General features: G+C 40.4%; 2 protein-coding genes and 1 long non-coding RNA gene across 4 annotated transcripts; 2 read left to right on the forward strand and 1 right to left on the reverse strand.

Moving 5' to 3' along the window:
* Positions 1–63: 63 nt before the first annotated feature.
* On the forward strand, positions 64–12327 carry kctd5b (potassium channel tetramerization domain containing 5b). 2 transcript variants are annotated; one of them, XM_017466020.3, is made up of 7 exons: positions 64–724; positions 6698–6806; positions 7595–7686; positions 8221–8316; positions 8443–8553; positions 9843–9968; positions 10052–12327. In XM_017466020.3, the coding sequence occupies exons 1-7, from the start codon at positions 530–532 to the stop codon at positions 10079–10081; spliced, it is 759 nt and encodes a 252-aa protein (XP_017321509.1). In that variant the 5' UTR covers positions 64–529; the 3' UTR covers positions 10082–12327. The 2 variants fall into 2 exon arrangements, with proteins under 2 accessions (XP_017321509.1, XP_017321537.1); XM_017466048.3 differs by lacking the exon at positions 8443–8553 and having other exon boundaries at positions 170–724.
* Positions 12328–12784: 457 nt separating this feature from the next.
* LOC108264554 (uncharacterized) lies at positions 12785–14417 on the reverse strand. Its single transcript, XR_001812457.2, has 2 exons — positions 14062–14417; positions 12785–13218 (listed from the first exon to the last, which is right to left on the reverse strand). It is a non-coding gene; the product is annotated as an uncharacterized LOC108264554 (long non-coding RNA).
* Positions 13678–16869, forward strand: ube2ib (ubiquitin-conjugating enzyme E2Ib; the record flags this gene model as incomplete). Its single annotated transcript, NM_001201003.1, is given in 7 exon segments — positions 13678–13732; positions 14758–14834; positions 14945–15028; positions 15147–15219; positions 15506–15615; positions 15988–16067; positions 16214–16869. Coding segments are annotated over 6 exon segments (477 nt in total). The 3' UTR covers positions 16278–16869.
* Positions 16870–17422: the final 553 nt, after the last annotated feature.

Raw genomic sequence — 17422 nt, forward strand, 5'->3', positions numbered from 1 at the left:
AGGTCTTTTCGTTGCTCGAAAATGGCGATTGGAATTTTTTTCTTTTTTCTTTTTTAAACAGAGAAACCTGACAGATATCCCTTATGGATGATTCCCTCTGTGATATCAGCATGAGACACAACTTCTATCTTCTCACATCAATAATACCAGCAACCCACATTTCAGCGCCAGAACATCACCAATACATCAACATGTTTCAGAGAGGACTTCTCCTTTAAACTGCGCTCTCTGGTGAGGGATTCTGCCCGATCTGGCAACATCTCACTTCCAGACGATAAACTGTGAGTGTTTGTGATTTCACTCGCTATAGTGTGGAGATCCGCGCGCGAGCCGCAGCACACGCGCGATCATCTTAAATACTATATATAACTTGCACTTTTACGAGGTTTTAGTGCAACCGGAAACAGCTGCTGAGCACTGCCAGGAGAGCTCTTCCTACACTCCTACATGTAATATAGATCGGATTAGATCGGACGGGCCGGTTTGCGCGCTCTGGGAGACAGCGAGAGAGAGAGAGAGAGAGAGAGAGATGGACGCGCACGAGCGCGACACGGCTGCGGCTCCGGGTCCGTCCGCGTGCAAGCTCACCACCGGCTCGTCTCGGTGGGTCCGGCTCAACGTGGGGGGCACTTACTTTCTCACAACCACGCAAACTCTGTGCCGGGAGCCCAAGTCTTTCCTGTACCGGCTGTGCCAGGAGGATCCCGAGCTCCACTCTGACAAGGTACACTCTGAATTTCAGTTTTTGAAAGCTTTCTCGCTATTAATAAAACAAAATTCCCCAACACGTGACACGTGCAAAACACCTTAACAGACCTAAAACACAACAATACTAAAAATAACACATCAAAATCAAAAACACAGCAGCAAATTTAGAAACAGAACAACAACAACAAACAAACAAACAAAACAAAAAACCCCACGACAATAAAAATAAAAAATAAAAAATTGAAAAAATTTCAGAAATATGACCACAGGTTCAGAAATACTGCATACACGTGACCAAAAAAATACGGAAACGTGACAAAATGGAAAAAGGAACAGCAAAAAACAAGAAAATCGAGAACACAACAAATTCAGAAACATGACAAGAAGTTCGGACAACGAAACCAAAAACACAACAACTTCAGAAATACAACACCGCAAACACAAACTCGGAAATGTGACGGATTCGAAAACGCAAACAGCGTCTTCAGAAACGTGACGACAAAACCAAAGACATGGCAAACAAATTCAGAAACACGCAAGGAAACCAAAACAAAACAACAAATTCAGAAAAACAACAACCAAACCGAAAACACAACAGGAAAATTTAGGAACGCCAATTCAGAAAAACAAAAAAAATAAACTAACAATAAAACAGCAAATTCAGAAAAAAAACCCCAGCATGAGATCAAATTGGGGCGGTCCTCGTTGAACGCCACATTTTAATTTTGATGTTTGTTAAATTGGCAGATATTTTCTCGCTGGTTTTGACGTTTGGTTTTCATGGCATCGATAAATCAAACTTTAATAACAAGACTTGAAAAACAAAATCTCCAAATTCATCATCGACATTATATATATGTATGTGTATATATATAATACATTCTTATATTTGATGTATTATCAGTGAGTAAAAATGACTACATATTAAGATGTTGGCCCTCAGTAAAATTCTATAATTCATCTCGTTGCACAATGACAACAATGACATGTTTGTTTTTGTTTGTTTTTTTTTTAAAAAAACCTTCATAGTGAATCTTTTCTAAAACTCCGTATGAACAGATGAAGTAATAAATCCCAGTAGAATATAAAGTAAAAGATCATTAACATTTGGTCTTGCAGCTGCTAGTGGAGTGAACAGAATTAAACAGTCAAAAGTTCAAATCTCTGCATAATAAGTAGTAGACCGCAGTACTGTTCGATAATTCCCAGTCTACGTTATTCCCATGCTTCTTAAGATACTGTTTTCCTGTTTCCGTTTATTGTAGTTTACGATAAATGAATAAACCTATGTAGACGATTTGAGCTAACTTCATGTTTGTTACAGTGTTAGCATATCAAGTGTAATAAATATGTGTAACGTATTAGTCATGACAATTTTAGAACTAACTCACTCGTGTCGTTTTTCCTACCTCGGTACTTTTGATTTTGACTACACCCACTTGTATGATTTCACATGGAATAGGTCAAGTAACTATACTACTTTAAATCAACATACATAAATCAACGTACATAATTACTATACACGTTTCGATGCATGATATATTATTTTTTCGCAAAGTCATCACCCCGGTCCGAACCTACATATTAAGTTACATAAACAGTGACATCATTCGCACCTGAAAGTCCTAAAGAACCCCCCATGAGAGCCTGGTATAAACACGACTAATAGGCCAGCTTTTATTTTCTGCATGATTAAAAATTATTCAGTCGGGCGTGAATAGAGAGAGAGAGAGAGAGAGAGAGAGAGAGAGAGAAGGAAGATAGAGAGAAGGTAACATGTTGTAGAGATTAAAAACAAACTGATACAACAACAAAGTGTCGTGTTTTCGTCCGCATACTTTTATGCAAGAAAAAAAAAACTAGCGTAAAAGGAAGATCATAAGGAAAAAATGAAGACAGAAAATTATTTGGGTAAATGAGGCACAATTTGGTTAGAGTATTTTAGAAACTGCTGATTTTCACACAAAACAGTCTCTACACAGAATGGGGGGGGGGGGGGGGACCATGATGTGACGGGGCGCTTTTCTGGGCGGAAACGCCTTGATGTGAGAGGTCAGAGGAGAACGGCCAGACTGGTTTGAGCTAACAAGGAGGATACAGTGAGTCAAATAACCACTTCTTATGATCGCGGTGAACAGAAAAGCATCTCAGACTGCACAACACGTTGAACACGTTGAGGGCTACAACAGCAGAAGACCACATCCACATCTGTCAGCCAAGAACAAGAATCGGAGGCTATAGTGGGCACGGACTCCCCGAAACTGGACAGCTGGAGTTTGGAGAAACATTTAGTGAAAACGTTTTATCTTCCATCCATCCATCCATCTTCTATACCGCTTTATCCTTTTCAGGGTCACGGGGAAACCTGGAGCCTATCCCAGGGAGGATGGGGCACAAGGCGGGGTACACCCTGGACAGGGTGCCAATCCATCACAGGGCACAATCACATACACACTCACACACCCATTCATACACTACGGACACTTTAGACACGCCAATCAGCCTACCATGCATGTGTTTGGACTGGGGGAGGAAACCAGAGTCCCCGGAGGAAACCCCCGCAGCACGGGGAGAACATGCAAACTCCGCACACACAGGGCCACGGTGAGAATCGAACCCCCGACCCTGGAAGTGTGTCAAAATAACATCCGCTTCTGTCTTACTTTTACCTTCGTCGTACATTTTGCTTTCTGATCAACACGCACACGGCAGGTACTAAGAACAGTGGTGTTTCCGAAACCTTTGTAAATCCAGCGGAAATTTTAGGTTAGGTTTTAGCGTAGGCGAACGTTTACGCACATCTTTACTAAAGGATAGTTGTGTGTAAAATTGTTCCATTTTATAAAATGAACTTCGAGTGGTGTTAATGCGGTCACCCGTCTGCTTCTTCACACTGAAAGCAGATTTTTGCAAGCGCTGGGACGTTTGACTGCCGTGAGCTTAACACAAGGACACACAGTTCCTCTCTTTCACCTGAGAACAAGAGCCTCTCTGTCTCACACACCACACGCTCTCACCGAGCGGACATGATGGACTCCGGGGCTCTGAGGTAGCTGCAGTGATGATGATGATGATGATGACATCAATACACTGTAGTACTACTGGCTTGGGCTTTCACTTTAGACACTAAAAGGTTATATTTTCACGTGATTTTTAAACATGACTCATTTATTTTTATGTGATTTGTTACATATCACAGTTTTTTTTTGTTACATACATTTTCATGAACATTTTCCCCATGTGCTAATATTGATCACATTCACGTAATGTCACGTTTATTTGAGTTCGCAATTGCAGGGTGATCAGTTGACTTCAACAGTCACACGTTTTTCCACACGAACTTCTCATGCATCATCTACATTTTTAACCAACAAAGCTGAATGGACGAATCTGTCAGTATGTGTTAAACGCAACAGATACAGATTTCCATCTCCCTCACATAAATGTTTCAAGCCGCTAAAGCGTTTTTTGGGGGTTTTTTGCATTAAATCCCTGGGAAGCTTTATCCAAAGTGATGTAAAGTGGCGGTCCTGGGGTTTAAACTCACAGCAGCGTAACTCATATATTTTTTAAAGGCTTTATGAGCTACAGTGGTTTTTAGTGCCCATGGATTTAATGATTAAGGCTTTGACTGTCCACCTGTCCCTGTCTCCAGCTGCCTCTCCTCTTCTCATGGCCTAATAGCAAACGGTAATCTCAAACGGACCCAAATCCTCACCGATCCCACATAATCTGACTTTCTACGGTCATTAACTCTAGAAGGAAATCCGTGCCCAGATTAACACAGATCCACCTTTTTAAAAAATGGGGTTATTAATTTCATCTCGAATAATGGCACATCTTGTGTGCATCTACTACTAATACTAGTACTGTTCAATCCTTAAAAATGGAAACTGAAGACAAGCTGGACACCATCAAGTTTTGGCCGAAGCCAGTTCGCAAACAGCTCATGAGACTGAAGCCAGATAAAGGCAACTGGACCCGAAAATAATCCCTGCCAAAGTCGTGAAAGTGTACGCTGCAGAGCACCATTCTCTCACCTGTTCAACCTTTGCCTCAGGTGTGGCAATTTTCCAACTCGGTGGAAAGTAGCACAAGTGACTCTAGTCCACAAAAGGGATTCTAAATCGGACCCAACAAATTACCGCCCAATTACCTCCCAATTTCACTGATTAGTATCATTAGTACCCACAGTACGGCTGACCTCCTAAATATCCTCTCCCAGAAGTAGAATCAACACCTTGACAGTTGTGAAGAGGTGGTTGTAATCGTGCTTGACATCAAAGGAGCCTTTGTCAAAGTGTGGCATAATGGCTTGCTGTCCAACCTCAAGGCAAAGGGAATCCAAAAAAAGTTCCTCACCTGGATCAACAGCTACCTCTCTGGAAAATCCATTTGTGTACTACTTTCAGGGCAGAGCTCTAACACTACACCAATTAATGCTTCTGTCCCCCAAGGCTCTATCCTAGGCCCTCTGTTATTCTCAGTTTTTATCAGTGACTTGGTAAAGGTTTGCGAAAACCAGCTATTCCTATATGCTGACGATTCTACCTGGTTTGCGCCAATCACATCTGCTAAACACCTACAGCAGGTTGCTACTTGGTTAATAAGCATGTTTGACTGAGCTGCCATGAACTGTTTGATTTCCCTCCCATGGCTCCTATTCGTGAGTCTGTTGGCCTACAACCCAACATGACTCGTTGTTCACCCATGCATCTATATATAAAATAAACCAACCAACCAAACTACTGCTACTGTATTGGGGGTAAATTGCTTTAACTACGTAAATATTAGGTATTTAAAAAAAATAATTCTTGTAATTGACCACAAAGTTAGCTACGACATGTAGATAGCGCGATAAGTATAAGAACGCAAATGATCATTTGTACCCACAACATGAATGTTATTAGGATTGGTAATTCTAAATAAAATTGAAATCGTTGTTGCGTTTGCGAACGATTATTTATGAGTCCATATTGTTTGTCTTTATCCTTAAAGCTGTTGTGCGGCTAAGAGTTAGGACTAGCTAGAGCTGTGCAATATGACGACATACCACAGTGTTGTTGAATTCTTGATTTCTGATTGGACAGAAGGAGTTGATGAATTTTCTATAACAGCAGCTGTGACAGCGGTTCCAGCTGCAAGGCAAATCACAGGTTTATATTAATATGGTTTATTATGTTAACCGATAACATATTATCAATACAACTGATAGTGCTTATGATAGCATTTTACAGACGTTCAACAACATTAGACGTAACTATAAATGGATAAATAAAATACCACAAGTTGTTCAAAAGTTGTTTTGATTAGTTTCCTATAATAGCACAACGTGGGCTGTTTAATTCCTTACACAATAACGAGTAGTTGATTAAAACAGTGGGCGTGAATTGTACAGTATAAATCCGTAACATTGATTTATTCAATAACTTAGTGTTTTACTTATTTATTTTAAATATATTGTTTGATTTACTTCTCCTCATGTTTTATTTGAGACGCATTCTTGAGTATAGAATAAAAATGATTATCATTACTGCATATATATTGTATATAATCATGTACACGTGACATAATAAAAATAGCAGTATTATACTAACTGTTGAATATTAAAGCATGTTTTATAATGAAAGATTTTCAGCATGTCGCTAAATAGTCTCTAAAGGAAGATAGAAGATCTTAGAGGACTGCTTTTTTCATGAGCTAACACACACACACAGAAAGAGCGAGAGAGAGAGCGTGTTTTATTCATGAACCTCCTGCTATTAAGGAGCGAGCTGCTGGTCTGAAGTGAGCACACACTCCTCTACACATTAATATTTAACCCTGCATTTCTTCACCAGAGCTCTCCTCTCACAGGGACAAACATGTTAGATATCAGATATTAAAACTGTGTATTTTACAGTGGAATTGTAGTGTAAAAGGGAAAATTTGTTAAACTTTAACATGTATGTGTGCGTGCGTGTGTGTGTGTGTGTGTGTGTGTGTGCAGGATGAGTTGGGTGCATATTTGATCGACAGAGATCCAGTGTACTTCGGGCCCGTGCTGAACTACCTGAGACACGGCAAACTGGTCCTCAACAAAAATCTGACCGAGGAAGGTAATAAACACACACGTGTTCACCGTACAGGTGGTGCTATGGTGTTCCAGGTGGTTGCTAGAGTGTTGCTAGGTGGTTGCTATGTGGCTACAGTGTGCACAGATTAACCAATACTGGACTGGACTGTTTTCCTATCTGTATGATGAACCCTAACTCTGATATCCCAGATATGCAATCTGCTTGTTATTATATATGTGTGCTTTGAGTTTCTTCTATCTTGGATCTGTTCTCTGTTTGATCTGTTGGTGTAAGTACAGCTTTAGCATGGCTGTTGGTAAATTAATAATTAGTTTGTCTCAGGTACACAAGCCAAGAGGGTCCCCTCCCCCCTAAGGTGAGAGTTGTTGGCGGGGATTAGTGTAAAAGGGCAAATTTATTATATATATATATATAATTATATATATATATATATAATTATATATATATATATATATATATATATATATATATATATATATATATATATTCTGTTAGAGGTGCACCTGTTAGTTAGTGTATCCCAAGTTTCCACTTTCTATCCTGGAAGACCTGCATCAAGGCCTACAGGTGTTCTCTGTGCCAGCACCCAGGGGGTGGAATGAACTTCCTCTGGGAGACTGAAGACCTACCTCTTCATTAAATATTTTTTTTCGCTTGAACTATTATTGTTACTGTACTATCTGATCTTTAAGAGGGTTTTGATAGTATTCTTAGACCCTGACCCTGTCTCTCTCTCTCTCTCTCTCTCTCTCTGTCTATCTCTATCTAAAATCAGTTTATGATGTATGAAGCAAAGATTTGTGTCTTAGGAGCTCTTGAGGAGGCCGAGTTCTACAACATCACATCATTAATTAAAGTTGTCAAGGACAGGATCAGAGAGCGAGATGCCAAAACCCTGCACGTGAGTACGGACTCTAACCCAATATTACAGCTTTCTGTAGTTTCACTATAGAAGGCAAGTAACGGAAAAGCGTTCGCCCTACCAGCCGTGATCGAATCCCGATGATGCCACGGTCACCTGTCTCGGTTAGCCAAGGGAGCAAAATTGGCCGTGCTCTCCGAGTGAGAGGGACGGCGTACTCTGCTTTCTCTTGTCAATCACAGTAAAAGATGCAGAGGAAGTACACGTTAGCCTTCACTCTTCAAACAACAGTTGGTAGATGGTGTCTGATAGAGGAGAGCTGGCAGGTGGTTGGGAATCAAAAAAAAAAAGAGGAGAAAAGGAGGGGTGTGTGAAGTAAAGTAATACATTATTTGCTGTTTAAAACTGTTTTCACACACACACACACTCTCCCTCTCTCTTATTCTGTCTGTTTGTCTCTCTCTCCCTCTCACACAATCTCCTCTAACCCTCTCCCCATCTTTCTCTTTGCTCCCCTCTTCCTCTTTCACTTTCTCTCTCTCTCTCTCTCTCTCTCTCTCTCTCTTCATCCAGACTCCAATGAAGCATGTGTACAGGGTGTTGCAGTGTCAGGAAGAGGAACTCACTCAGATGGTCTCCACCATGTCAGATGGATGGAAGTTTGAGCAGGTGAGAGAGAGAGAGAGAGAGAGAGAGAGAGAGACAGAGAAACCCCCATGCTCATGCGCTCATCCCTCTATCCCTCTCGGCTGAACAGCGTTGTGTGATTACGGGCTCTCTGATTGGTCGTTACAGCTTGTCAGTGTAGACTATGGGCGGACACAGAAGTCTGAGTTTCTCCTGATTGTGTCTCGTGAGGTGAAGGGGGAGGAGTCATGTCAAACTCACCCTGCGCACTGCGGAGAGGTGTGTCCCTCAATCCCCTGTTACCTACTGTCGTCACGTGGCTGCACGACTCGTCCTGCTCACCAACCGCATTTAATCATTTTATTTTTCCATCCTCGTCTTGTTATTACTGTCTACATCTCTGTGTCCGTGTAAGTGTTAGTGATGGGAATTATGACTCATTTTAGTGATTCTTGTAAACTACATGTGTAGTTTACATGAAGTTCAATTAAATTTACAAATACAAATAAAAACTTACCAAAAAAATAAATAAATAAACATGCAGAATAGTAATTTGAGTTTTGATTTTAACTACTCGTTCAAGAACTTCATTCCGAACTTTTAAACAGCTAGTCAAATGAATCACGAATCAGGTTTTAAAGCTCGCAAAACATTTCGGCGCTTGCCATCTTCTCATTCATATGCCATCGTATTAGTCTTTCTGCTTCTCATTTTTAAATTGTCTCTTGCATTTGATGCATCGTATGACATTTGATGACATCAGCAAAAAAATTTTAAAAAAAGAAAAAGAAAATGAAAAACACTCGTAAATAGTCCGCACAGACTTTAGTCCGCATTTTCTATGCCTAATTTTTTTCATGTGTAATGGCATGTGATTGTGTTTAAAGGTGGCGGTTTGGAAAATACGTGCAGGTGTTTTGCATTATCTGGATGAGGAACTCCACTCTGAACATGTGTAACTTTTCCCGTGTAAATATTGGTATAACTGTTGGACTTGAGTCACCGACCCTGAATACGGCCCCTGGTGTGCATCAGATGCGTCGAAAAAAATCCTTACGTACTTACAAATCACTAAACAGGTTTAGTAGTTTAATGTCTAGACCTGTAACATCTGCAGTATCTGGGAATAAATTTTACCCACAAGTCATTTCAGCCAAAGTAAATCTTGCCTTCTTGTATTTTTGTGTTGATGAGTTTGGCCTGTTTCTGCTTGTGAAAGGATTCACTTAAAAGAGTCATTTATGATAAGCGAATCGTCTAGTAAGTGTATGAGCATGTTTGTGCATGTGTGTGTTTCTGTTTTTGTGAGTTCGTAACAACGGGGCCTTAGTCAGGTGAGCTGGGCATGTCCAAGCATGTTGCCACTGTCACACAGCTGTGTGTGTGTGTGTGTGTGTGTGTGTGTGTGTGTGTGTGTGTGTGTGTGTGTGTGTGTGTGTGCGTGCGCTCATGTGACTTTCACTGTGTTATTTTACACTGAATGTTTTTCCCTACAGCAGTATTTTCTAACTTAGTCAATGAGAGAAAATGCCACATATATGTCCTTCTGTCTTTGTGTGTGTGCGCAGCTGGTAAGCATAGGCTCCTCCTATAACTACGGCAGCGAAGACCAAGCCGAGTTCCTATGCGTTGTTTCCAAGGAGCTTCAGAACCAGTCATCCGGTAACAACAGCCAGCCGAGTGAGAAAGCCAAGGTAAAGAGTGTGTGTCGTGTGTTTCTTGTTCTTATAAATAATGACGCTATCTGATTTAACTAATATATCCGCCCCCCCTTTAGATACTCCAGGAGCGAGGCTCTCGGATATGAGGCTCTCGGATAAAACGCCTACGTCTAGAAGCATATACAAGTTTTATTTACTGAAATGTTTTCTTGGAGGAGAAATGATCATGACTGGTTCGACCAGGCGACCAATCAAAAGAAAGAGGAAGTGGGCGATGATGCAGATATGACGGTTATTGTTACTAATTGCATTATTTATGTAAGAAATATATGTTGTATTTCTTGGGGACGTGCTGTGTGGAAAATAGTCAATGACATTAAGTGGAAGTTGATTATTTTTCCTAAGTGTATTCCTTTTGCACCGATGCAGTTTGTCATTTATCAGAGCTCAACACGTCATGATCGTTTCCGCTCGGAGGAGAAATTTCGGTGCATGAAACATCATTTCATTTAGCATGACCACAAATACTCACGTCAAACACGTAGACTACGCATGAAGACACACCCCCTGATCACACGAGCCCTGTACAAGCCTCATATTTATACAACATTCAAGGTCTTCCGCTGTGATTGTGACTGTAACATGTTTGTTTTAGAATCATTTTGTCATTCAGTATTAGTTTTATTAGAGCCATAGAACTTACTGTTCCTGAACTTTCCATCGATAGAATACATCAGGTCTGAGTTTACTTTGGTGCTTGGACCCCTGAATATAATAATGAGGGATGTGATTTCAACCATTGTAACTAAACAAAACCAAACCAAACCGCAAAGACCCCTTAGCTGTACTTCACGGACCCCACTTTGAGAACAACACGTGATACATCTTATCCATTTATAGTTACGTTTAATGTTGAAGTGTAAACGTCTCCATTACAGCGTAGACTTACAGCTTTACTTCTGACATGTTACAATGACATGCTCGATAAATTAGGAAGCTCTTCTGCATTGACACTAAGGATGCAGATGCACTGTGCAAGACCTTTTAAAGCACAGTATTCGGTTTTAATTTTAATAAAATGTTAAAAGTTTTGGTGAAAACCCCCATTGACAGTTTTCCACTCACCTTGATTAGCCGAGGCACGTTAGGCGTCCGATGTCTGTCTCGCTCAAAACCTTCTCCATGAAAATACACCTACACTTAAAAATAATATAAAAATAGTGTGACATAAAGTTGGTTATCTGTAAAAAAAGAAAAAAACGAACAAAAATGGACTATGTGGATAAACATTGTGATTATACAGTGTTCTTTAGGAGAATGTGGGTGATTTAAATCTCAGGGAACGAGCAAACAATCATGTAGTCTAATTGATTTTCATTTTATAGTTACAAAATATTATTGTTGTTGTTATTATTATTATTATTATTAAATAATCATGCTACCAAGAAACCGCAAAGCTCTCTGTCCAAAAGATAGAAAACTAAAATGTACAGCTTTACCTCTGAGTGTTGTACATAGTACATTTTTATACAAGTCTCAGAGCAAGCGCACTAAAGTAAACCTGTGATTTGCCTTGCAGCTGGAACTACTTTCAGGACATTAATCAACTCAACAGCGTCAGGGATATTAGTCAACATTTAACACACCAATGTTTATCATGATGGAAAGAAATCCTCTGTAAATTTGCAACAAAACAAAGTGAGCACTTAGTGGTTAGCACGTTCGCCTCACACCTCCAGGGTCGGGGGTTCGATTCCCACCGTGGCCCTGTGTGTGCGGAGTTTGCATGTTCTCCCCATGCTGCGGGGGTTTCCTCCGGGTATTCCAGTTTCCTCCCCCAGTCCAAGGACGTGCATGGTAGGCTGATTGGCATGTCCAAAGTGTCTGTAGTGTATGAATGGGTGTGTGAGTGTGTATGTGATTGTGCCCTGTGATGGATTGACACCCTGTCCAGGGTGTACCCCGCCTTGTGCCCCATGCTCCCTGGGATAGGCTCAAGGTTCCCCCGTGACCCTGAAAAGGATAAAGTGGTAGAGAAGATGGATGGACAAAGTGAGCAAATTTGTGGATCTAGTTATTAAGCAAAATTTCTAAAAGCTCTGTGTTTTCGGGGATGTACATATTTGCGACTGTTTTAGGATATCTGCTTATTACTATCTAGTACCATCGTATATACTTTATTTAATAAACATAATCTAATCCTGCATACATGGGTCTGATGGAGATTTATTTTACATGTGATAAATGACGCACTTCAGGTCTGCTGAGTCTCGTGTATAAATCGGACGATACGCCACATTTATAGACTTATACTGATTTATATATGAATTGTCGCTCCTTTACTCACTTTAGGCATACAGACTGTTATGGTAATAAATGCATTTTAACGAAACTACAACGCTGTCTGCTTTTTCTTTTCACATTACAGCTACCATGCTGTCCTTTACAACACTCACATACGTTTATATCACAATAAATGAAGACTACGGCTTGGGATAGGATGTAAATCAAATACCATCCGTGTTCCATTTACAAAAATATATGTAACATAAACGTATAGACATTTTAGACTTGAATAACGTGTCCTTCGCTCCAACCTACAATCCATGTTTCAGATAAACAGCTTAAAACTTTCTGGACAAAATCAACTGCATGTTTTCCAGTCCCGGCTCACTTACCAATTATGATCATTAAAACACTTAGAATTGTATAATTTGTGCACTAATGTATGAATCCTTTTAACATCTCACGTCCTTTTCCACAAGTCATCCCTTACAGGAAACATTTGAAATGTTGCACAAGTTGCATCATCTATATTTCCTAAAGATCAAGGGAAGAAGAAAAGTGCACTCTTTCATTCGGTTTATTTGCAGATGATGGTCACTTTGAGAGTATAACCCTCTTACATTAAACCATGGACTGAAGGTAAATCTCTTAATTAAAATGCCGCACTACTAGGGAGTGAATTTTGAGGTATGCGATAAACAGTATGTCTATAAACGCTAAACACAACGCTGCCTGTTGGAATTCTGACAGAACTGGGTTTAGTGAATATATCTGGTGGGTCACATGACTGTTATCAAATTTCACACGAGATGCAGAGTGCACCCTAGGTGTGCTGCAAAAACCCTTTTTGACCTTGCGTGGTCTTACAGAAGTCATTTGGGATGCTGCCACGCGCCATCCTGCTCCTTTAGCGCCCTCGTGCGAACTTCTGGCTGATGCAACACCGACTGTTTGACTGTTGCCATAGAGATGTTCTGGTCTCCATAGACACCAAAGGCTGTAAAGTAGTCAAATCATGTTATTGTTATTATTATTATTATTATTTTAGCGTTAATTTTTAATTTCTTTATTATTTTTTAAAAGCAACAAATTAAAAGCGCGACCTCTTGTTTGTATTCAATTAGTGCGTGTTTGTGTTTCTATATGAGAGTATGCGGCCCCTTTAAATATTGGGGTGTCTAAAATAATGCCTGTGTTAAATTCGAGTATGGACGGAAAATCAGGCTTAGATAAAATCCTAAAACATAAATATGACTCATGTTTACAGCGTATTCATTTGTATATATTCATAATATACGCCCAGATGGTTATAATATCCAAATGTTTATTTTTTTATATTATGATTACGTTCAGGCGATTTAACTACTCTCTCAGAGGTCCTACTTAGTCCGGTTTAGAACGGATGTCTTTTCGGGAGGGAAACTTGGCTAGGTTTTTTTTTTTTGTCCCGGGTTTAGCACGGTTCTAATAGAAGTGTCTAGAAAGTCACGAAGCGGCCTGGCGTTCACGAGGTAAGGCGGCGATCACGCAAAAAAAATAAAAGAAAGGGGGAAAAAGCGCGTTTCTACGATTTGGCTATCGGAACGCGTGAAATGATTTTCCGACATTTTTTATTTCAGTTCTCGGTCGCTTGTCGGTGAGAATGCGCGTTCGCGTCAAAGGAAGTCCAGCTTTCTTTGTCCAATGCGCGGTCATGAATGGCGTCTCCGCCAGTGCGGGAGAGTTCTCATGTTAAAAAAAAACAAAACTCAGTGGCTAAAACGGTTTCATGACCGGAAATCTGTTTATATTAATGACGAGCGTTTATATGTTCAACACCAAAACACTGCACTGTTCTCACCTGATAATAAACCTGTGCTGTACGGCTAAACGCTTATATGGTTCCCAGGAAGTAGCGCTAGTTAGCCTGTTAGCTTGTGGTCTTGTCACGAAGCTAGTTAAGCTAGATAGCTAGCTTAATCACTAGTTACCCGCTGTTGACAGTTTAAGCAGTCGAAGTTGTAGCTGAAACACGCGTTCTAACTAGAGCCGGGGTGTTTTTATTTATTTTTATTAATCTCGCAAGAGACTTTTAGTTGATTTTTATTTAGTTTTGTTTTGGCCACAGGTTTGTTGTTAGCTGTTTTGAGCTAGCTGAGTGAGTGAGGGAGGGAGGGAGTGCGCGCGCGCGTGAGCGAGTCCATAACAGTAGGGCTCGAGCTCTCGAGTCCCACAATTAATTTATTCAAATACATTCCAGAGTATATTTGCATATTCACGTTGTACAAGAAGTTGAATAATGAAACAATGTGGAGTTTGTATATGCATATGTAATCATGTATTTAAAAAAGAAATGATTTAATTGGCATTAATTAAGTGGCGTGAGAAAATATTGCCTTTTTTTTTTTTTTTTTTTTTTTTTTAATAAATCTTTTAATGTATTCCAAAAATGATGCAAGTCATTCAAGATACACCATTTTATATGCAATAATGAAGTCGGGGGGGGGGGGATTTTATTTTATTTATTTTTTAAAAATTGATTCCTCCTTACCTTTAGGATCAGCGGTCATGTCTGGCATAGCTCTGAGTCGACTCGCACAAGAGCGGAAAGCATGGAGGAAAGATCACCCTTTCGTGAGTTTCTCTCCATCACACACAATGTAGTGCACATATACACCATGTTCCTTTATGTCAGGATTTCAGGACACTTTCATGTAAATTTAAGCTGTGACGGTCTTCTCTAGGGCTTCGTTGCTGTTCCAACTAAGAACCCTGATGGTACGATGAACCTGATGAATTGGGAATGCGCCATTCCAGGGAAGAAGGGGGTAAGACTTCATCATCGGCTTGTTTTTATTTAAAAAAAAAAAAAAAAGGACGCGTACATATTCTTTTGAAACGATGTAACCTGATTAACCTTACTACTTCTCTTCGGTTCATTTGTAGACTCCGTGGGAAGGAGGTCTGTTTAAGTTAAGGATGCTCTTCAAAGACGATTACCCGTCATCTCCTCCGAAATGTACGTTCCACGCAGGTCTTCGCTTGTTTATCTGTAAAAGGACGTTTTAATAAACTGTGGCTTTCTTGTATGCCGAGATGTTTCGTATTGACAGATGTTCAGCTGTCTCAAACGTAAGTCAGGAATAAGACGCAATTCTAGGAAAAATAATCCGTGACGCAGTGTCGTGATGCTGTGTCTTTAGGTCTTAAAAATCAATTTTGAGCTGTATGAAGATGCTGAAGAGCTTAAGCACCCCAAAAACCAATAAAGCACTTTTTTTTTCCTTCTTTTTTCCGTCTGTCAGGTAAATTCGAACCACCGCTGTTTCATCCGAACGTGTACCCATCGGGAACCGTGTGCCTCTCCATTTTAGAGGAGGACAAAGACTGGAGACCTGCTATCACGATCAAACAGGTAACGCGCATACTTAACGCTTATAAGTTAGACGTTTTCAGGAAATAATTTGGGGCATGTAATTCAGCTGATTCAGAAACATTTCTCGTTGGACACATCGAGACTGATGCTGTTTTCACACTAGAAGGCGGCAAAGTCGCAGGCATTTTCTGTGTAAGCATGAGACACCGAGTCACAAGGGTTTCTGCATGATTATAGCCATTAGAGCAGTATACAGATTCATTACGGCACTGTAACTACATTAGTGCAGCTCCGCAAATTCGGTTAAACTCGAGTGAGCTTTCCTCCGCAATTAAGCGTTATTTATTTAATCATTAGACAACTGTTAATCTGTGGATATTTTGGGTGAATTATGTTTTTGTTGTTCCGCAGATTCTTTTGGGAATCCAGGAGCTTTTAAATGAGCCCAATATTCAGGACCCGGCCCAGGCAGAGGCTTATACCATATACTGGTGAGACACACACACACACGCATGCATGCGTGCACTACATAAATATTCCCTTGTGGTACCATTTTAACATCCATCCTTATAGGACTTGTCTGGTTTGTCAAACGAAGCAGGGGACGTTTCTTAACATGTGCCGTTTTTGTTTCCAGCCAGAACAGAGTGGAGTATGAGAAGAGGGTCCGAGCACAAGCCAAAAAGTTCTCTCCCTCATAGATGGACGGACGGACGGATGGATAATTCCGAGGGAAAGTGTCAGCACTCGTTTATTTTCCGTCTTCTTCCTCCTCCTCTCCTCTACTTGCTGGGACTGAAAGGACTTGGCGTGATGTCTGTGCCATCTGCCCCATCCCCACAGGCTCCACCCCCTTCTGATAGTGATGTCACAAACACAGCCCCTGCCCCCTGACAACCCCTCTGCAGGACAGCCCCTGCCTCGCTTTATCGTCGGCCAATCAGAAACGGACCTCATCTATTTCCCTATCCCCCCCCTTCCCCCAAATCCCCCTCCTCCAGTCAATGCAAACGTGGAGTGACTGAATGAAAACTATTAACTTTCTGTGTACGTGTCGTGAGTGAGTGTGTGTGTGTGTGAGCGAGTGTGTGTGCGTGCGCATGTATGTTTCTTCTTATTTTAATGTCAGACTTCCCTTCTTTGATAATTTTCTCCTCCATGATGCAGAGTGCGTGAGAATGTTCAGTAACTCGGCTAAGATCTCTACAGCCTAAAATTGCTGGGAATGATCCCGCTTTCTCGCACGTCTCTCCATCTTCCACACAGTAAGATTAGTTTGTAAAAAAAAAAAAATAAAAATAAAAAATTTTAAAAAACAGAAGGAAAAAAAAAAAACATTAGCTTAAGAGTTTAAATCAGTTGTGGTGATTTCTCTGCTGTTCCGGTCTGTACCGAGTGGCTGCCACTCCAACGCACGCGAACGCTGGTTTAAGTTGACTAATTGTACATTTGGGGTCATCGTAGGGTCAGACTTACTCATACTCACCAGGATAGCTTTTTTTTTTTTTCTCTCGTTTGTTAATGATGGGAACATGTGTCCTGCGTTCTTTGTTGGTTTAATAAAGATCTTTCTACAAAACGATTGTCTCAATCCACAATCAAACAAATCTCAATTATATTTAGGCTACTGATGATGATGATGATTATTATTAGTAGTAGTAGTAGTAGTAGTAGTATATCATTATCAATTACTCTTTACTACATTGTTTCTTGTCAGAAATGGTATCAAAATTCTTAAAGCTTCATCTTACTCTGAGGTTTTTGCTCATTTTTGTAGAAACTTTTGCTCTCAGTTTTGGTGAGATCATAAGAATCTGTACTTGCACCTTCATGCGGTACGTCAGCG

The sequence above is a fragment of the Ictalurus punctatus genome, chromosome 1 (genome assembly GCF_001660625.3).
Source record: "Ictalurus punctatus breed USDA103 chromosome 1, Coco_2.0, whole genome shotgun sequence".
Classification (NCBI taxonomy): Eukaryota; Metazoa; Chordata; class Actinopteri; order Siluriformes; family Ictaluridae; genus Ictalurus; species Ictalurus punctatus.